General features: G+C 38.2%; 1 protein-coding gene across 1 annotated transcript in view; it reads right to left on the bottom strand.

Annotated features, from left to right (window-relative positions):
* Positions 1-22,990, bottom strand: part of DCC (DCC netrin 1 receptor) — a 1,194,095-nt gene that overhangs the window by 746,253 nt on the left and 424,852 nt on the right. The window contains exon 2 of the mRNA XM_055127868.1: positions 18,976-19,296. Within this exon, the coding sequence (XP_054983843.1) occupies positions 18,976-19,296 (321 nt within the window). The remainder of the gene's footprint in view (positions 1-18,975; positions 19,297-22,990) is intronic.

The following is a 22,990-nucleotide window of genomic DNA, read 5'->3' as shown; positions in this document are numbered from 1 at the left end:
TATATAGTCAATCCCATGTTCCAGAGTTTATGCTCATGGCACTGGATACTAAGCTACTGAAGAATGAACAAAGTTCATTTTCTTAGCGGTGAAAGTATTTTCATATGCGGGGACATACATTGAAGCAGGAAATTTCCAGGAGAAGCAAAGCAGAGATAGATGTGTTGACTTAACTACAGAGATGAAAAATTAGAGATGACATGCTAATTATTTCTTAGGGACTTACACCTTGACTGAGTCTTTGTCATAAAGACAAAATATAAACTGAATAATTAATACCCCCCCAAAAAAACATTTTGATGAATCAGATATTATACTGAACTCAAACCTCCTTGATGGGAGAGCCTTGTCTAATCTGCAATCTTCTGTTTTGAAACAGAAAATTTAGTCTATCTAATATTGACCCTGGAGACATGTTTTTACCCTTTGCATTATAATATTCTTTTTAGGACCTCCCACTGGCAGTTTCTCTGATGAAGTGTCTTGCAAATGATCAGGCAAAGGGAAGAAAATGGAAGAAGAATAAATTTTCAACTCTAAACTTATTAAACCTCTAAAATAAATCATCACATCACTTCTGCCATAAACCATGGCAATCCACAGAGATGCATTAATCAGACTTTCTCAAAAATAAATTGCTGGTGCCCCACAATGCACACTTATAAACCTCTTGCTATTATTCTCCTGATATTCATGGTTTACTGACTGTTTTTAATCTTGGTACAATGGAATATTCTTGAAAGAATAACTGTTAACATGAGGTCCCTAAACCAAGAAATGTTCAGCACAAATTGTTAAAATTGTCATTTACTTAAGTGATTGCTATTATATTTTTAGTAAAAGAACCTGTTAGATAATAGTTCCTAGAAAAAAAATTCAACAATAGTCAGTAAAAAAATGGATACAACAGAAAAAATAACTGCACTATAAACTAAAGAGGAGCATCCGAGTTACAAAGTATGATGTGTTTTTGCATAAACCTGAAACATAAACATTTTACACCTTGGTGTGTAACTGAATTATCTGGAGAGTTAATAAAGAAAAGAGCTGGATTCAAGTAAGACGAAACTGAGTCGGTCCTTTTACCAAGTTACTCCAGAAGATCCTAAAAATCAAAATTAATAAATACTGTCCTTAGGGTCGGATTAAATTCTTAGAGTGATAGAAAGGAAACTGGAAAAAATTAACCCCTAGAGAAGACTTTTGAAGAAATTCCCACATCCCTTGGGTCTTGTAGCACAGAGAAAGCATCGTTCAAAATTCTCTTACTATTGAGCATAGAGAATGAAAGTTCTGGAACACCTAATGTGTTCCAGACACCCACTCCCTGGGTTTCCCTGGAGAGTGAATTTCCAGCTGTTAATTCCAGCGATGTAATGTTAAACTGTAATTTCCAGTGCTGGATTATGCGGGAGAAGACAGATGAATAGAAAGTAATGATCAGCTCACTCGTTTATTAAATTAAAGTTGATGTCAATTTTGAATTTCCTTTTATAAATTTAGACTTAAAGAATGGTCTCAACCTCAAGGGTTGAATGCAACATCTGTACTCATGCCCCAGCTCTGAGGGGTGGGCACCCAAGGCTGAAGCGATGACATTGAAAAGAAGGTCCTGGAAGCTTGAATTACAACTTGGGAGGATTTAAAAGGGCAGTTTTCACTTAGGAAAGCAAATAATTCCTTAAAAATTAATCATCAGCATCATCATCAGCATCATCATCATAAAAAGCTGAAATATTTCTCCTAGGAAACAAATTTAGACAATTAATAAACATAAATAATCAGCCTCACAACTTTCTTCTGTGGAGGTCCAATGGTCAGAGAAGGCAGGAAACAAAACAATTCCTGGACTACGAATATCTTGTAAAACAGACAAAAGATGAGCTTTGAATCCTCCACTGCACTAGGTTCAAGATCATTATAACTACCTTGATGATGACAGACAGAACCTTTTTCCAAAGCTAATACCCCATAACTCTGTAAGTCCCCACTCTCCTGGCTATCCCTACGCACTGGTTACTAAAGCTTTTGTCTTCTGATTTGACTGCTTAACTTTCAGATAAATAGGGTTCCAGGAATCGGGGGCTGAGAGCTCACCCCCTGGCCCTGCCATGCTGTCTCCCCCCCCCCCCGCCAACACACACACACACACCACTACCCTTCCACATAAGACAAGTTCACCGACTGCCCCTGTTATAATACCATATCATGCGACTTTCTCAGCGAAGCTACTGTATCACTGTTATCCCACCGCTCATCGATTTGCTCAAGCAGGCACCAGTAACGTCTCCATTGTGAGACTTGTTGTTACTGTTTTTGGCATATCGAAGAGGCCACGGGTAGCTTGCCAGGCTCCACCGAGCGGGCGAGATACTCTCAGTAGCTTGCCAGGCTCTTTGAGAGGGATGGAGGAATCGAAATCGAACCCCGGTTGGCCAAGTGCAAGGCAAACGCCCTACCTGCTGTGCTACGGCTCCAGCAAAGCTACACTGTGTGCGTGTGCTAAATATGATAGAAAGGAAACAGTCACACATTTAGCCACAGTCAAATAAGATTAGAGTGATATTTGTCAAGCCTCAGGGCAAGGTCTTCCTGCCATGCACAACACAATACAAATATTGAAATAAACAGACTAGGAAGTAAGGATTTTCTAGCTACTCAGAGTCTTCTGTGCAAAGGTGTGACTTACTGTGCTCCTTGAGAAGCACGTGGGCCTGTCTAACACGCAGGGTAGCAGGACCCTTTCTGCTTCCTATTCCATGCACTGAGTGGCTATCAGACCTATGAGTTTTAGCGATAAAAATTGGCAGCCCTGAACTGTGCTGCTCCCATTTATAGCTCTTTTTCCCTCCGTCCGCAACCTACCACGTGTAATCTTTCTGCCTCCAATTTCTGAGACAGCAGCCAAGCCGAAAAGTATGAAAAGGTTACTCATTTTAAACCGGGAAAGGGATAAACACATCATTTTTAAAACATGTGAAACACATGTTCCCCAGGTAAGACCCTGCACTCCAAAATGTCAGGCCAGAGTGAATTTGGAAAGTTGAGTTAGAAAGCTCTGAAAATAGAGTTTATAATGAAAATGTTGACAGGCTCTTGGAGCCACTTGTAGTGTAGAAAATTTAATATGTCACCTTGTTTTACAAGACTTTGCTAGCATCGAAGAAAATTAAAACATTTAACATCTTTCACTTCACCAAATTGCTTTCCTTCTCCAAAGTGTGGTGCCATTTGTAGTGCTATTTCATTTATAAACATCTTTTTTTATTGTTACCAGGTCACAGTTTTGTGCTTCACACATTCTCAGTTTTGTGCTTCACATTTCATTTCCGAAGCACCGACATGTTTATTGGGGTAACATTATCTTGGAATCCTATTCACATTTTCTGGAGGCATGTGAAGCTGTAAAAGTTCTGGTGGAGAAAGGGCTGAAATTATTTACATAGCTCTATGGGCCATATAAATCATATTGACCATTAAAATATTCTAAGACTCTTTTGAAGCATCCTTTTCAGGAAGAAAAAAATTATACTGCTGTTATTTGGCCAAATTTTGGGGAACATATATAGGTTAATGTTGGAGGACACAAATTTAAACCCTCTGACCAACAGGATAACTACTTGCTTTTTAAAATACAAGTAAAAAAGAGGGAATTGCTCCATTTAAACACGTTATGCAGTCAAGGTTTGTATCAAAAGATAGCTATTCATCTAAGTTACATCATTAACTTGAATTTCTTCACCCTTGTGGAAGAATCACATATTTCATATCTTTCATATCATCTGCTTTCACGTCAGGTCAAAGGCTAACTAGATTGATGAGACAACCTGAGGTTCTTGTGTCTCCCTTTTCCTGGAAGGAAAAGGAAGACTCCCAAGGTTGGCTGGTCCAGACACAGCTATTTAAAGCCAAAGACACACTTTATTTATTTGGTTGAGCAAAAACTAAAAGGCTATACTTCGATGTGATCAAAGAATTTAATCAAGATCCTGCTATTATACGGATACTTTGCAGTACACTTGCTATTTTATACAGTCCAAGTACATCAGGAAGGGATATCGAGTCTGAATTTTTGGCATTGGTTTGAAAGGGAAGTATTGAACCTAGTAGATGTGCACAGGGCCTATCTAGAAGGGGAAAGATGAGACACTGGCTTGGAAATAGGTCAGATAGTCACGGAGAACGTAGGGCATGACGTTATGCATCCCATAAAAAGGAAGCTTCCTCATCAGGAGATCATCTTGCCATTTGCTGCAGGGGACCAGCAATGCCCAGGGTTTCAGGGTTTACTCCTGGCTCTACACTAAGGAATTACTTCTGGTGGTATGTTCAGGGGACCATTTGGGATGCTGGGGGTCAAATGAGCTACTCACTGTACTATTGCTCCAGCCCCTGTTTTTTTTTTCCACAACAAAATATAATTTGTAGAACTCTTATTAAGTTCCAGGTCTCTACTAAGCATTCTTTTGTTATTTTTTCAGTGTCACTAGAACGTTGTCCCATTCAATAAGTAAGAAATTCATTGATATTCTTGAGCAGGCACCATTAACATCTCCATGGTGAGACTTGTTGTAACTGTTTTTGGCTTATCAAATACACCACAGGTAGCTTGCCAGGCTCTGCCGTGCGGGCACGATACTCTTGGTAGCTTGCTGGGCTATCTGAGAGGGGTGAGGAATCGAACACAAGTCGGCCACGTGAAAGGCAAACACCCTACCCGCTGTGCTATCGCTCTAGCCCAAATAAGAAATTAGGCACAGAAAATTCCATAAGTGGCCCAATATATAGAATTAGAGAAAAATTAGAGATAGAATCTAAAGTCCTGGCTGGATAGCTGGTTCTAAAAACAGTGCTCTTCTGTTTACAATAGCCAGAATCTGGAAAAAAAACCTAGTGCCCTAGAACAGATGATTGGCTGAAGAAAATTTGGTACATCTATACAATGGAATACTATGCAGCTGTTAGAAAAAATTAGGTCATGAAGTTTGCATATAAATGGATCAGCATGGAAAGTATCATCCTAAGTGAAATGAGTCAGAAAGAGAGAGACAGACATAGAAAGATTGAGCTCATCTGTGGAATATAAAATAATAGAATAGGAGTCTAACACCCAAGAATAGTAGAAATAAGTACCAGGAGGCTGTCTCTATGGCTGGGAGGCTGGTCTCTCATTCTGGGCAACTCAGAGAAGGGAATACCAAGTAAAATGTGGTCGGAGGTCATGCAGGGGAAGGGTGACGCGTGCCGAATGTAGACTAGAGACTGAACACAATGGCCACTCAACACCTTTATTGCAAACCACAACACCTAATCAGAGAGAGAGAACAAAAGGGAATACCCTGCCATAGTGGCAGTGGGGGGTGGGGGGTGACGGAACTGGGGAGGGTGGGAGGGATGCTGGGTTTACTGGTGGTGGAGAATGGGCACTGGTGAAGGGATGGTTCTCGAACTTTGTATGGGGGAAACATGAGCACAAAAATGTATAAATCTGAAACTGTACCCTCACAGTGATTCACTAATAATAAATAAATAAATAAATAAAAACAAAATGAAAACAGTGCTCTTAATCACAAAACTATGTCAAAAGGAACTAGGTTCCAAAGATGATGTCCGTTTAGAGAAGTAAAAAAGATAGAATATGATGTGATAATGAAGTCACTGACCTGATCAGGTAGAGTGTGTGTGTGTGTGTGTGTGTATGTGTGTGTGTGAGACAGAGAGAGAGAGAGAGAGAGAGAGAGAGAGAGAGGGGAGAGGAGAGAGAGAATGCATATGACAGAGAGAGTGAGAGTAAGGGATGGAATCTCAAATTTAGAATTATACCTGCCATGGAAGCAGATGGTGGGGTGGGGGCAGAAGGGAACTTTGGTGGAGGGAGATGAAGAGATTGTTGCTAGAACATTGTACTCTTAAAACCCATTTATACACAACTATGAAAGTCATGGTGTGCTAATATTAAAATAAAAATTATTTGAAAAATAAATAATAATCAAAACAAGATGGGTTCACTCCTGGCCTATGTGGGAAGCTACATATTCCTAAAAAAATGGCCCATTTGAACTAACCTAACAGAAACACAGAATTAGCATGATGCATGTGAAAGTAAAATATACAAAATAAAGTAAATACAACGTCATGAGTACTAAGACATGAAAACATGCCTGTATAGGAATCTGCTGTAAAATCAGAATGGATGAGGGAGAGAGAGTGAGAGAGAGAGAGGAGAGAGAGAGAGAGAGAGAGAGAGAGAGAGAGAGAGGATAGTGGGAGAGAATAGTGGGGCAGTTGCTTGTGTGGTCAACCCAAGTTTCATCTTCACACCACAACATGTGGTCCTCTGAGTACTATCAGAAGTGATCCCTGAGCACAGAGCAAGAAGTAAGCAATGAAACTCATTGGGTATTTCAATTCCTGCTCCCCACTGTTCTCCCCTAAGAAAAAGAAAACAAAAGAAAATGAGCATGGATGGAATTATAGATGAGCGTAGGTGTACATGGAAGGGCACCAAATTAATCAAGAGGGTGTTTGGACTACCCTGGTGTCCAAATACCACTTTTGAAAGTAAATATATAAAACCTGGCAAAGTAAGATTTATTTAAAGGTGATTTCATCTTCAAGTCACTTCATAGGCTAACATCTATATGCAGCATTAATTCATAGAAAGTATGAAAGACATATCATTTATATCAGTGAAAGTACATTTGACCTAAAAGATATATTCTTCAGCCCTACCTTTGGAGATTTTGTTTATTTTTTTTATTAAATCAAACATTTGTGATTGCTCATGAACATTCAAAATTCATCATTACTCTTAGGGGATTATACAAGAAACTTCATCACTAAAGTAACATCAATATCTATTAAAATTATGATTCCCCATGGTTCAGTAAGCTTTGCTAAGTCTATGATTAGATAATCTGTCAAAGAAATGCACAAAAATAGTATCCAATAAGACTTTCCTAAAGATTAAAATAAAAACAAACCAAATATTACCAATATTTGAAAGATACACAAAACATACGTATAAAAATACTAAGAAGACTGAAATTGATTTGAAACCAATTTTTATGAGTATAAAAGCTGTAAAGGGGCCAGAGTGATAGCACAGCAGGTAGGGCATTTGCCTTGAATGTGGCCGACCCAAGTTTGACCTCTGACATCCCATATGGTCCCCTATCACCGCCAGGAGTAATTCCTGAGTGAAGAGCCAGGAGTAACCCCTAAGCATCGATGAGTATAACCATTAAAAACAAAACAAAACAAAACAAAAGCTGTAAAGACTAATAGTTAAGTAGGGAAAAAATTAAAAATTTTGCAGATAAGTTTGCTTAAGTTAAAAAAACAAGAAAAACAAAACAAAACAAAAAAAGGAAGACAAAGAGTAGAGCACAGAATATTAAAAAGGAAGCAGGACTCTTTCTGGCATGCAGCTAATCCATGGTTTGATCCCTATCAACATATATGATCCATGTCACCATATATGATCTATTGAGCATTCCCTAAATTGACCCTAAGCAATAAGCCAAGAGTGACACTGCCAGCTACAGTCCCCCCCAAAAAAACATTTTTTATAAAGACAATAACTAGATTAGTAGTTGCCAGGGCCCAAGGGCAGGGAAGAATGAGAGTGATAAAAGTGTTCTAGATGAAACATAAACTTTGAATAAATGAATGACTAGTAAATAATATATTTCTGAAGGTTGAATGACAAGGAGCTTATTATATTAAATAAAAAAATTTTATGCTACAAACCTGCCTTTGGAGACAAGGGGAGGTGATCTCCGGGATACACAAGGGAAGGTAGTTTAAAGCTCTACAGGACATTTCAAATTAATCGTCGCCTAACTTAGATACTATCCAAACTGAGAACTTGAATTTACTATAATGAAACAGCTACAATGTTTTTTCAGGACATGCTGAATGAACTTCCGTACCCAAAGTTTGTCCCTGGAAATAGTGACTTAATCAAAAAAGTATTAATTATTTTTATTTTTACTTCTTTTTATTTTATTTTATTTATTTTTTTTGCTTTTTGGGTCACACCTGGCAATGTACAGGGGTTATTCCTGGCTCTGCACTCAGGAGTTACTCCTGGCGGTGCTCAGGGGACAGTATGGGATGCTGGGAATCGAACCCAGGTCGGCCACATGCAAGGCAAATGCCCTACTGGTTGTGCTATCACTCCAGCAACCACTAATTATTTTTAATGTCATGTTCTAGCCTTTGGAGGTGACTTCTCCTGGCAATAGGGCCCACAAAATTCCAATCCAATAAAATAAACCAGTCCTGTAAGTTAATGCTAAAGCTACAAAGGTTTGATTCATCATTAACACACTTTCTTAAGTACACTGATAGTTGGTAAAAAGCTCCAGGAAATGTCTCTGCACATAAAACTTCTTAAGCAGCCCCTTCACAAGACAGTAAACCTTCAAGATTGTAATGAAACTAATTGGAGGGGGTAAAATACAATTTCAAAAAAATTAATAATAGAACAGGATAGAGTTGTAAAATGAACAGTAGATTTTATGACTGTGGAATTAATGAATAGATTTAAGATTTTTGAGGCTTAGATAGAAAGAGTAGTCCAAGAGGAAATGTGCATGTTTTCTATATTAATGTATGTGTCTTTGGATGATCTAAGTTAGAATTTATATCAATCATATAATGCCAATTGTTTGAAGGTGGTAATTGGAAACATGTTTATTTTACACAAATTCCCCATCTGTACCAACAAACACAGAACTACTTGATTATAATTATCCTGACCCTTGTTCACTAGAATCTGTTTGGGATGATACAAAGGGACTCCAACGTAACTGAATGACATGTAGAGGGAATTCCCAGTTAAGGAAAGGTGATGACTTGTATGCACAAAAGGGCCACTTCTCCAAAGCTGTGACAGATTTCCAAACCTGCCATTCAATGGGAAGCACTCTGAGTGTAGGGTGTAGGGGTTTCATGTATTTGTGGTTATATCATGTGTAATTCCATAAACTTTACCTTTTTATTATATATATATATATACATATATCACTGTATCGCTGTATCACTGTCATCCCATTGTTCATCGATTTGCTCAAGCTGGCAGCAGTAATGTCCCCATTCATCCCTGTCACATGCTTGTGTAGCCCGATGGCGTATTGAAGGCTCTTTCAGGGTCAGGGGACTGAGGACCGTCATTATTACTGTTTTTGGCATATTGAGTATGCCACGGGTAGCTTGCCAGGCTCTGTTGTGCTTTGTGTTTTATATATATATATATATATATATATATATATATATATACATATATATATACATATGTATATATACACATATATATATTCATCTCAAAACAGGAAATATTTAAAGAATTAAATATTTAAAGATTTAAACATTAAGATTTAGAGATGACAGCTGGACTGCATCCATTATCGACTGGATTCCACAGGATGCCAAAAGAACACCTGGTCTCTCACCTACAAGACTGTCGGATTTCTTTGTTCAGACCCTGAACCAATGGTTTGATGCTCTTCATGCTTCTGGAACGAGCAGTCACCATTGGGCTACACTAGCACATGACAGGGACGAATGGAGACATTATTGGCACCTACTCGAGTGAATCGATGAATAATGGGATGACAAATGATTACAAGTGATAAATGTGTATGTGTCTATCATTATCATCATCATCCTGTTGATTGTCGAATTTCTCGAGCGGTCTCAGTAACTTCTCCATTCGTCCTAGCCCTGAGATTCTAGAAGCCTCTCTCTACCCGTCCTTCCCAATGATGCCACATTGGAGGGTCTTTCAGGGTCAGGGGAATGAGATCCAACTTGTTACTGGTTTTGGCATATAAAGAATTCTCCCAGAGGGAGAAGTAGGCTATAAGATATAGACCTTATAGCCTATATCTTTATAGCTTTATATCGTTATGTCTTCGCGGCCACGCGGTTCTGGGAGCTTGCTTTTAAGTCTCTGGTTGTTGGCTGTTCATGGGATTCTACGGTGCCGGGGGCAGTCCCTGGGTGTGACCGCCTAGCTACTGGAAAATAGGAAATCTGGGTGGAAGAGGCCCAGTCCCGATCCAAGCAGGCTTGGAGGTCTCAGCCCCGGGTCCCACACACCTGGTTTCTTCTGCCAGTACCTTCATGTGTGAGGCTCATCCGAACATGTGGAGAGGGGCCTTGAGCATGTCTGTGGCTAGGCTCTGGAGGTCTTCGGCCACCGGGAGCTCTGCTGGGGGTGGAGAGGGAAGCTGGAACCCATCCCCTCTGAGGGGCCCCAGGGAAGACAGCCAGGCACTTGGGCAAAAGACTCTTGTGTGTATATATATGTGTGTGTATATATGTATATATATATATATACATACATATGTGTGTGAACATATGGGGAGAGAATGAGAGAAATAAGGAGACATGTTGAGATCTACTGAGGTCATTTACTTGCTTTCAGAAATATGTCATTCTTGAAAAACAAACAATAAAACACCAGACCATTGTTGCATGCTAAACTCATTGTTTAGGCAACCAAGCAAACTAACTGTTACATCAAGTACATATGACTTCATCTTCATGTATAAGCAATGGCTGCCTGGTCACTAGCAGTAATTTTTTTTCTAGCTTATTGTAATTCTTATCCCTATCAAATAACAGACTTATTTAACAATGATTGGAGAAAAACTTAATGAATAAGGCTGCTTACCCTAAAATATATAGACATGTATTACAAAATTAATCTATTAAAATTCACTCTTTCTAAAGAGAATTAACCATCTTCACTATTGCTATTTAGTACTTCAATTTGTATATACTGATTCTGACAGAAGTTTAAGAAGATTCATGCTACATTCCTTGATAATACCTCTTATTTCTCTTAACTTACTGCCTAAACTATCTCCTAAGTTTGATAAAGAAAGTATTGTAGAAATACTTTAGATTCACCATAGAAAAATGTATCTAATATAAAAACAATAGAAAAGTCTGTATAAATAAAGTATATTTAAATTTTGAAAATTAGCATGGCATGAAATACATAATAGGAAAAATCAGTACCAGTAATAGGTTCATAAAAGCAAAAATTGCCTAATTAATTTTATTTTAAGTCATAATTTTATTAGACATTTTCAATTATGCCATGGTATCTATGTACTTACTATGACTGTTAGTCTGATACTTTTCAAGTTTTTGTTCTCTAAAATAGTATTCTAGAATTCTGAAGTTTTTGGTTCATATCACTGAGCTATTTTAGTTAACACTCCACTTTTAATTCAGTACCAGCAAACAATACACACTACAGCTATATTAAGGGTTGAATATAAGGACAGTGTTCTTAAGCAACTGATCTTTTAATCAAGGATCAGCTTGTGTCTGGCCAATGTGGGACCCTCATTTACTGTTAGTGGGGTTGTCACTTGGTCCAGCTTCTGTGGTAAAATAATACAAAGATTTCTCAAAAAAGTGAGAATGGAGCTCCCATTTGAACAAGGTCTGCTACACCTAGGAACTGACCCCAACACACATACACAAAATAAGAATTCAGAAGTATATCTACACACATATTCATTGCAGCTCTTAATGCAATATATGGGATCAGTAAACATCCCAAATGTCCAACAGCAGATGAATGCATAAAGACATTGTGGTATATACAACGGAACACTATGCAGCATCAAGGGGAAAAAATGAAGTCATGCAGTTTACAGCAACTTGGATGGAATCAGAGGGTATCACGCTGAGAAATAATAAGCCTGAAGCAGAAGTAATATGCTTCTCATAATAGTATAGAAGTAATATGTACTCATGTAGTACAGAGAGAAACAAATCTAGTATATGGACAGTATTAATCGATACTAAATTCCAGATGCTGGAATACACACCAGTTCTAGATTATTAGAAGAGGTAAGAGAAACAGTTTGCAAGGAAGCAACAAGGGAACATAGGGGGCGGTTTGAGATCACATGGATGGTACTAGGGAAGATAAGAGAATGAATGAACCAAAACCATAAGGGTCAATAAAAAATCATGGAGTGGGGGGGGGAGGGAATGAATTCTGGATTGAAGATAACATAGGCATGGGGGAATTGGGTCATATATATACGAGACAGTAGAGTTACGTAGTGTTCAAGTTTATTGTATATTTCCTATTATTGGGCAAAGGCACTACACACCACCACCACTGCAAAGCCTGTGACCCCATTCCCCCATGCCTATGTTACCTGGAGATAGCATAGCAGGTAGGGCGTTTGCCTTGCACGTGGCCAACCCAGGCTCAATTCCTCCATCCCTCTTTGGAGAGCCCGGAAAACTACCGAGAGTATCTCACCCGCATGGCAGAGCCTGGCAAAGTACTGTGGCATATTTGATATGCCAAACATAGTAACAACAAGTCTCACAATGGAGACGTTACTGGTGCCCGCTTGAGCAAATTGATGAATAATAGAATGACAGTTCTCCAGTGCTATATAAATACTGATATTTTCAAATGAGTATTAACTATTTCCATTGTCATATAAATTAGAACTCAACAAAATAAAAAGAAAGAAAATGGAAGGTTAGAAGGATTTTTATGTTGTTTCATTTTGATGATTCTACTATAAAAAGCCCTGTCAAGTTCTCTTTTGTAATTTTTCTTAGTAGTTGTCTTTTCTTTCTGCATATTTTTTAGAAATATATTTCTGTTTTAATTTTATTGAATTGACTTTGGAAGGAGGCAACTGAAAGCCTCCCACAAATTTTAATGCTATTACTACAATTCAGGGCATGGGAACATGTGGGGAAGGCTTTGAGCATGTGCCTCTAGGCTTTGAGGCAATATCAATGAAAATACCAATTTTATTTAGCAGTGCAATGAAGAAAAAATGATAAGATTAGCACACACACAAGTACTTTTAACACCACATTTCTTCCTTACATTTTCATCCCTGTGTTTTAGACACAAAACACTAGACTCATTTAGCTAAATGGATATGATTATGATCATTAAAAATTATGGAATCAGAACAATTAATTTCCCTCTCATAGTTTGAAAATAAACAATATACTTATCAGCTGAAAATAAAAAAGCTTTTTTCTATAACTAACTTCCCCAAACAGAGTTTTGAGAATATTCAGGCCTTGGGATATATTTTCCAAAGGGCTTCACTGGATGAACTTGACCTTCTAGGCAAGACTCTTATATTTGTTCCTGTAGAGAAAAGAAATATGAGCATTTTTCTTGCTGTTTCCTTTACACAGCATTTCAGTGACCTAAGGCAATGTAGTTTATTCTACTTCCTTTTAAGACAAGCTGTTTTTTTCTACTTCTCTTTAAGTAAAAACCGTAAAGGTTAGATTATCATTTCACAAAATGTTCCGTACTGCTGAGGCATTTCAAGTTTCTCTCTCACTATAACATGCTTTCCCTAATTATTTCATAACTCATTTAAATGGGAGGTATTCTGGAGGGAAATTCATGGCAACAACTCCTCAAGCAACTAATTATTATTTTTTAAACACAGGGGGATTTTAATTATAATGCCTGCATTATTTAAACCTAAATGCAACAATTTGAACCATGAAACATCTAGTGTAATAGGGAAGCAAAAAAAAAAAAATGCTCCTGGATGAAATAACAACTTAGTCAATTTAGCTGGTCTTTTGCATTTTGGATTTTCAAGAAACAAGAAAAGAAAAAATGAAATGCCCTGAATTAAAAAAGAACCAAAGCTTTGTCCCTGGAAAGACTATGGAAAAACTTATTTTTTATTGACATGTTTCTATATTTCAGGAAACCTTTATTATATATTGTTAGTTAATATAGAGTCACAATATAAAAATATTATAATGAATCACCCAGATTATAGTGTTTTCCAAGAAGAAGAAATAAAATTCTCCAGTGACTAGACCAAATCTAACCAAATCATTATTATTGTCATGATTTATTATGTTCACTTACTTTAGAGTAAAAACCGTAGTGTGCTTTATTTTCTGGTAAAGATAACTAAGGTGGGGCTGGAACAATAGCACAGTGGGTAGGGCATTTGCCTTGCATGTGGTTGACCTGGGTTAGATTCCCAGCATCCCATATGGTCCCCTGAGCACTTTCAAGACTTAATTCCTGAGTGCATGAGCCAGGAATAAACCCTGAGTGCATTATCCAGGAATAACTCCTGTGCATCACCAGGTGTGACACAAAAAGCAAAAAAAAGAAAAAAGAAAAAAGAAAAAGATAATCAAGGTTTGGGCATGTAGCTCAAACTCAAGTGAGAGTACATAACTTACATATGACAAGTCCTGGATTTGAACTTGGTGCCAAATGGTACCAAGCAATAGGATTCAGCCCATACAAAAAATAAATTCATAAAAATAGATGAAGATCTGCACAGAATAATTATTTGGGTGGGAAACTGATGTCTTGGATTAATCCAAGTACTAAGGGAGCACAATACATGTGTGGAGAGTTAGACTATATGTGTTCAAGTCAACTTGCCAATTTGGGTGTCCATACAAAAAGAATTCTGCTTTTTTTTTAGCATAACAGAAAAATTCATATTAATATTCTAAACCTAATAAAAGGTGCTGAAGCAAATGGTCAGAGGTTCTAATTCTCTAATTTTGAAGGTAACGCCTGTTCAGAATGGCTGTCCTAAGACATGGCTCTTTGCTGTGTTTCTCATATTGAGCTGAGAACATCAAGGCCCTGCAGATGAATGAGAAATGTTTATCACTCACTTAACCATCTAAAAGAATAAAAATTACTGAGAATGAGCATTTTTACTGGAACCATCTTTTCAAGAGGAAATATCTTTCTATATATGACAAGACAAATTTAGTCAGAGATCTTATTTTTAGTCTTGTTATCCACTCTTCGCCATCTGAGTCTCTTCCTTAAAAAACTGAGGTGTTCTCCCATTCCTAAATTCAGGAATATGCCCTTCTTGTCCCATTGACTTTAAAAAATCCACATCTATGTGAATTCATCATCTGTCTGTAACAAAATTTCTGTTTGCTCCTACTAGTCTGTTGATAGATATTTTGATTGTTGAAGTTTTCCAGAGGAACCCAGACAACAGGAAAAAAAAAATCCTCTGTTCTAGCAGGCTTTACATCCTAGATGTTATTGAAAAGCCACCTGGAGGTAAGTTAGTTACTACTATGTCTGTTTTATAGATGAGAAACCAGAGGTTCAGACAGGTGGTAAAACCTGAGCATGTAGGAAAAATATGCTGAACAGGTGCGTACTGATCTTGCAGTTTGTGAAGGCATAAATAGCAGTCACATCTGTTCATTACCTTTTTTTCTTCTTAAGGTGATGCCACGAAAACATGGTGCCTCACTTCTATGAGACAATTAAACCTCTATCAGTGACATACATCTCTGGTCCCCAGTTGAGGAAACCCAGAAGCTACTTTTGGTGGTTCAGTGATGGGACCCTGCAATGCAGTTCTGGAGGTCACTGGAGCTACACCCGGTGGTGGGGAGGGAACCATGCAGTGCCAGGAATCAAATGCAGGGCATGCAAGGCATGTACTCCTGACCTTCAAGCTATCTCTCCCATACAATTTTCTTTTAAGAACTGCCTTAATTTTTTTTTATGGTGCCAGAAATCAAATCCAGAGCCTCAAACATAAAAGGCAAGTGTTCTATCAATGAGCTACATCCTTGGCTTACGCAGCAAGTAAAATTTCTAGTTCCTGTTTATCTTCTAAGCAAAGTTCTCAATAGTCTAAGCTATTAAGATAAAAAGAAAATTATTATTAACTTATTCCACCAAGACATTTTTATGTAGCAAAAAATTATGTAAATTAACATAATATTATCAAATATAATGACGAGGTGGAAGGAGGACAAAAGGAAAACTAAGGAGGGGTTTTTAAAATGTGGAAGAGGGAACCGGAAAAAGGACAAGGTTAAGGTGAATGCCTGACATATGGCAGATCCAGCTGTATCTTGTCACAATATGGTTCTGGCCTCCTAAGCAATACCCGGGAAACAACACACCCCTCTCTAAAATTAAATTCAAAAAAGGTGTGTGTGTCTGTGTGTGTATGTGAGAGAGAGAGAGAGAGACAGAGACAGAGACAGAGACAGAGGGAGACGGAGAGAGACAGAGAGACAGAGAGAGACAGATAGAGAAAGAGAGAGAGAGACTTTGCAGTGCCACAGAACTCTCCATATAAGGCACAAAATGCCATATCTTTATTGGTAAAATAATCTCTACTTAACAACTATAAAAAAGCCAGATTATTTCCTAGGTACAGGTGACCAAAGTTTTATAATGTCCAACTTGACTTCTTTCTTCAAAGTGTCCTCAATCTATAGAACTAAACACAGAGACACACTATACAATTTATTAGACCAAACTGGATTAGCTCTGGAGCACTGGAGCACTGTCGTTCTGCTGTTCATTGATATACTCAAGCGGGCACCAGTGACATCTCATTGTGAGACTTGTTGTTACTGTTTTGGCATATCAAATATGCCACAGGTAGCTTGCCAGGCTCTGCCATGCAAGCTGGATATTCTCGGTAGCTTGCTGGGTTCTCCGAGAGGGATGGATGAATCGAACTTGCGTCGGCTGCGTGCAAGGCATGCAAATGCCCTACCCACTGTGCTATCGCTCCAGTTCAGGGATCATTTCTAAACTGGATTAAGAAACAACAATTTTTCAGACATTGAAATTAAAAAACAACTTTAAAAATTTAGTTGGATTTAAAAATATGCCACAAATATTGACTCAGTTTCTTTCAAATGGCGTTGTTTAAAAGCCCATGCAGTTCTTACTGCTACACCTCACAATTGCCAGGAAGAGTTCCTCCACAGTGAGAAACTGAATAAGCAATCAAATGGGATGGTAACCCTGGTTTATCTGTCCAACCCTCTCTCGCTCTCCAGTTAAATGTGTAGTCAAAGATTAAAGCACTTGAGAAGTTCCTAGAAAGCAGGATGGATGGACATGACAAGATCACTGCATAAAATGTGCTGATTGATTAAAGACCGATTTCATGTGCCATATTTCATTTCATCAAAAGACACTACAAGAGAGCAAAAAGAGAAGGGGGCCATTATTTTAAATATGCTCTTCCTGGCACCTAAACCCTCAGAACCAAATATTTTTTTTCATCGAAGCGAAGCTGTTACCTTTTAGTGGTGACTGGTTTATTGACGGCTAATGCTTTGAAAATGAGATTAAATCAAGCTCCTGGTCTTTATTACAAGGAAGATATATGCCCCTTATGCATTCCAGTGGTTTGGCAATCTTAACCTCAGCAGAAATAACATTGATGTATGCTGTGTTGCCAAACAGCACGGTAACTGTTTAAAATGCTGTGAACAGCCTTATTGCCTTGAAATGATACAATCTAATGTTAGATTGTAACTCAGTGACTGAATCTGCCAGCCTATCCTTCTACAGAATATGAAAGTCGAAGCCACTTTATTTTAATGTTGCACGGGGAAGGAATCTTTTTTCATCTCAACATTGAAACAAAACAGTTAAGAGTGAATCTAAATTGCTGGAAAACTAAAACCATAACCATCGGGTCATTTTCATCAGCAGGATATAGATTTGGAATAAGTTCTCAAAATGCCAGCCCACTTCACTCAAGTCAGTAGAACCAGCTTGGTGGTTAGGATCTGAGAGTTCGGAAATTTTTTAAAATGAGAAAATCAAATTGCATCCTGTCCACTTCATTTGGAACACTCTGGGAAATCAGAGTTTTCTTTCATCCTTAGTACTTTTCCACTTGTTCCTTCTAGTCAGTCATAATTAACATGAAGACTTTTCGATCTCTCTATATTTAATACTCATCAATCAGACTTGACATCTATCACTCAAGTTCCAGATGGTTGATAACCTTTGTTATCATGATCAAGCTGTCATTTTATTTTTCTTCTGAGTGGAGGGGGCTTTATATAACCATGCTTCACTCTCACCGCTAAAGCAGAGGCGGGTGATGCTAGCTAGGGTGTATATCTTCATTTTAAGTAGAATGAAGAGGTTTAGTATACCTACTAAATAAAATATGGTTAGCCCAGGTTACAAGAGAATGGAGTGACACAATATCTCTAAGTGAAGGGCCCACCCCTCAAAACAGGCTTGTTGAGATCTGACAGAATCACGCTTACTGGTGAAATGAAGCTGGGGAACTAGACTTATGAACTAAGTGCACACATTTCTTTCTATACCACCAGATGACAGAAATGTCTTTTATTTACACTTTTTCATTCTTTCACGAAAATACCGTGGGGATAAAGAAGGGGGTTAGTGGCGGCCCTGTCTGAACTAGACAGTGAGTTCTCATTCTTTCAGTCTTCCAGTGCATTGACTAAATAGATTCAGAGCAAGATAACCATGGTGGATAGCAAAAACATAGTCCATGAGATTTAAATGATTGCTTAGCAATGTAGGTGAGATTTGAAAGCAGCTCTTCAAACCTGCTTACCCATCTGAGGGTGAATTTTATTTCAGGTTAAGTACATTTGCTTCGCTGTGTGTCCTATGTCAAAATTTGCAAAAATCCCGACTCTTAGACAAATCATTATCAAGAACAATACCATTCTTCTCCCTGCAAGTCTAAAACTGTTGGGCCAAAAGTAGAGAGAGAGTATGGGGGAAACTGTCTTCCATAGAGGCAGGGGGAGAGTTGGAAAAAAGAGGTATACTGGGGACATTGGTGGTGGAGAACGTGCATTGGTGGAGGGATGGGTGTTCAATCATTGTATGACTGAAACTCAAACATGTAAGTTTTACAACTATATCTCATGGTGATTCAATAAAAAACAAATAATTAACAATTAGCATAGCATTATGAATTTGCTATGTTAATTGCTGAGGAGAACCATTCTATAGCTTTACAAGGTAATCTAAGGGGAAAATATCAATTAGGGCCATGAGGAAATAAACAGTCTTCTTTCTTTTTTTTTAAAAAAAAAAAACACTGACAATGCAAAGTCCAATTTTAAAAAAATAAGTAAAGACAAAAGACGGAACCATAAAGGAGAAGAGTCACTTACCTGCTACTGAAACTTTTGCTGTTCGACTGATAATGGAACCAGATTCTCCCAGCGAGGCCTCACATTGGTAAAGTCCCTCATCTGGCTTGTGGTGTCTGGAGTGAAGAACGTTTTCGATCAACAAAGATCCGTTCGGGAGCTGTTGCTTCCTTTCATCCATGGCCAAGGATAGGTGGATTCCATCTTTCTTCCACTTGATGACTGGGGCCCCGCGGTCAGACTCCGCAGAGCAGTTCAGCAGGACGTTCCCTCCCCGCATGGTGACGGCATCGGACGGCTCGGACAGGAAGTGCAATGCTGTGAATGCCTTAATCTGGAAACCTGGAACAGGAAGGCACAGGCGAACATGTTCACTCACCCAAATAACTTCAAGCTTCTATCCTCTGAATTTTTATAAATCTTTTATGAATGCTTAAAAAATTTAAAATATATTTATTTTGTTGAATTACCATGAGATAGAGCATTACAAAGCTATTCATGATTGGATTTCAATCATACAATGTTTCAACATCCATCTCTCCACGAGTGGAATTTTTCAGCACCAGTGTCCGCAGTTTTCCTCCCACCCCTACAAACCACCGCCAGCCTGGCCTCCCTCTATGGCAGGCACCTCTCTTCCCTCTCATTCTTGCTCTCATTTGAGGCATCACAGTTTGCAAGATAGATGTTGAAAACTTATCACATATATTCCCTTACCTACTTTCAACCCTCAGTTCTTGTCTAGAGTGATCATTTCCAACTAATGTCATAATCCTCTATCTTAACTACTATCCACCCATTGTCCAGTCTTCCTGGCCTTAGGTATTAATTTTTTTTTAAAAAAAACAAGCTGTATCTTTGAAAAATGTCCAAGAATAATAGCTCTTAAAATCAAGAATAAGTTAAATGAGCAAAAAAGTGAGGTAATAACAATTAAAATAATTACTTCAAAATGTAATCATAACAGAAATTAAGAATTTATAAAAATCTGGATGGGTTAATTCACCTGTCAGTATTTGAAAATTTAGACAAGAATAATGGTTTTCAAATAAAGCTAGATATTTTAATGTACTACAATTAGTTGTGGAGTAGCTAAGATTTAAGAAGCCTATTTTTCTCTATATGTTCTGAATATAGAATCCACTAGTTAAAGATATATAACCGAGGAATAGTTTTTCATTAACAAACAATAAACAAGTTAACCATGGACATAGTCACTGTCATCCCATTGCTCATCGATTTGTTCGAGCAGGAACCAGTAACATTTCCATTTTGAGACTTGTTGTTACTGTTTTGGCATATTGAATATGCCACGGGTAGCTTTCCAGGCTCTGCCATGCAGGCGAGGTACTCTCAGTAGCTTGCCAGGCTCTTCGGGAAGGGCAGAGGAATCAAACTCGGGTCGGCTGCATGGAAAGCAAATGCCCTACCTGCTGTGCTATTGCTCCAGCCCTATGGACATAGTAGGAAAAAGTATTTGGAACAAAGTCAGTAGATGGAAAAAGTGCTTATTGTCACCTTATTATATGGGACATGCAAATCAAAACGACAATGACCTCACATCAGTAAGAATAGCATATATCATAAAGACTGGAAATAAACAGTGTTCATGGGAATTAAAAAGGAATCTGAATTCACTGTTGGTGTGAATGTCATCTGGTTCCAACTCTAGAAAAAACAGCATTGAAATATTTTCAAATAAATCTATCGATCCCACAAGACCTAATGATTTCACTTCCCAGCATTTTTCCCAGGAGTAAAAATAACAACAATTTGGAAAGGTTATGTGGAACCAGAGAGACAGCACAGAAGGTAAGTTAAGTCACATGCAAAGTGCTTGCTTTGCATGTGACTTAATTGGGTTCAATCCCCTGTGCCTAATAAGGTCCTCTGAGCTCACCAGGAGTGATCCCTGATTGCAGAGCCAAAAGTAATCCTGAGCACAATCAATTGTATGCCCCTACCCTGCAAAAAAAACAAAGAAATATGCACTCATGTTCATTTGGACTGGAGCGATATCATAGCGGATAGGGCATTAGTTCACCCCCACAGCAGAGCTTGGCAAGCTACCCTTGGCATAGTCAATGTGCCAAAAACAGTAACAACAAGTCTCACAATGGAGACATTACTGGTGCCCGCTCAAGCAAATCGAGGAGCAATAATAATAGTACTGTCATCCCATTGATCATCAATTTGCTCGAGCATTAAGTAAAATACATTTACTTAAAATATTAAGTAAAATATTTAGATGTGCAATCAAAACTTCTGAAGAGTTCTAAGGAGGTCATTGCAGTCACCTTTGCTCAGAGAGATGTAAACCTAAATTATTCAAATAAAATCACTTTCAATTTCATTTTAGTGATCTCTGGGGTTAGAGAGTCTACAGAGTCCCTTGGCATCTTGTTTTCAATATTTAATCATTCTTAGAGTCTTACTGAGCTTTCAACTTCCAATTAATCCCAATTCCTGCCTCACTGTGTTGAAAATGCAAAGGGCATGGACATTATCTTTGCAAGAGCCCTTTATTCTTGTGAAGGAATATTTTGTTTCAATTTTTAAAAAATCAAGGACTATTCTGTGGTGCTGGGGGCCCAGGGTCATGTTTGACCTGATAGCTTGGATATCTGGCTAGGTTGTGCAGTGCTACTTTGATAGGTGGTGTTTGAGGGTCAAGGGACAAAGGGCCTCCTTTGCAGAGCTTGGGGTGACCAGGACTACACCTGGCAGTGCTCAGAGGACCATGCCGTGCCATGGAATTGAAGTCAGGTCTTGAATATGGCAGTGCCACGACACTTTTAGCTCATTGCCCACCCCACCTTTTCCTTTCTTTGAAAATATTCCCAGACTTGGGCTGGGTTGATAGGGCATTAGGTCGGATGCTTGCTTTTGGCCAACCCAGTTGAATCCTGGCATCCCATATGGTCCCCTGACATGCTAGGTGTATTTCTCGAGACCAGAGAAAGAAAAGACCCCTAAGCTACAAAGATATGTCCCAAACACCACCTGTCCCTTTCCCCAAGTCCCCAAATTATGTTTTATCCATAGAATCACTGCCAATGTCATCACATTCTGTTATTTTTCTGAGACAGAATTAATTTCTTTTATACTTTGTGAAATGTTTCTCTTTTATATCATTTAAGTGTCAACTTTGTATTATCTTAGTGATGGCCTACAATCAGTACTCTAATAAAATATTGACCCGTACTTGATCTAATGCACAGATTGAGTCCTTGCTCTGTATAACTCACTTTCCAGTGAATGTAAACCTCTCACTTGTCTCTCTATTCTCTCTATTTCTTAATGGCAGCATTTGTGACTCTCAGTTGTTGTTTTTTTTGTAAAACTTGTATTTGAAGTCTGTTACTTTACTCCTGCTGAATTTTGTCTGTGAAATAGCATCATTTATTATTGTGCTTTTAGACACTCAACTATAACATTAATCCAAAGAAAGCAGCTGGAATTATGTTCATTGTAATACCAAACTATTCTATTTCCTCGATTAGAAACCATACAATAACTGTGAACTTTTAAGTCTACAGTGAATGACCCTGGAAAGTCTAGCCTCTTGACTAACCAACAAACTTCTTATCCCCACAGATCTTTTAAATTACTTATTTTAATTTTATTTAGATGCCATGATTTGTACAGTCAATTATAGTTGAGTTTCAAGCATACAATTTTCCTACACCAAAGTTATCATGTCAACTTACCTCCACCAATGTCCTATTTTCCCCTGAACTTCCAGCCTTCATTCTAGACAGGCACATTTTTTTCTTTTTTCTTTTTTTTTTGTTTACTTTTTGGGTCATACCCGGTGATGCTCAGGAATTACTCCTGGCTCTGCACTCAGGAATCACTCCTGGTGGTGCTCAGGGGACCATATGGGATGCTGGGAATCGAACCTGGGTCAGCTGTATGCAAGGCAAATGCCCTGCCCACTGTGCTATCACTCCAGCCCCCATATTTTTTTAAGTTTAGTTTTTATAGTTTAGATATTATGATTTCAGTTTTATTGGTTCTATTGTTACAATAGTTT

This window comes from Sorex araneus, chromosome 2 (genome assembly GCF_027595985.1).
Source record: "Sorex araneus isolate mSorAra2 chromosome 2, mSorAra2.pri, whole genome shotgun sequence".
Lineage (NCBI taxonomy): Eukaryota > Metazoa > Chordata > Mammalia > Eulipotyphla > Soricidae > Sorex > Sorex araneus.
This window is presented reverse-complemented; position numbering and strand designations above follow the sequence as displayed.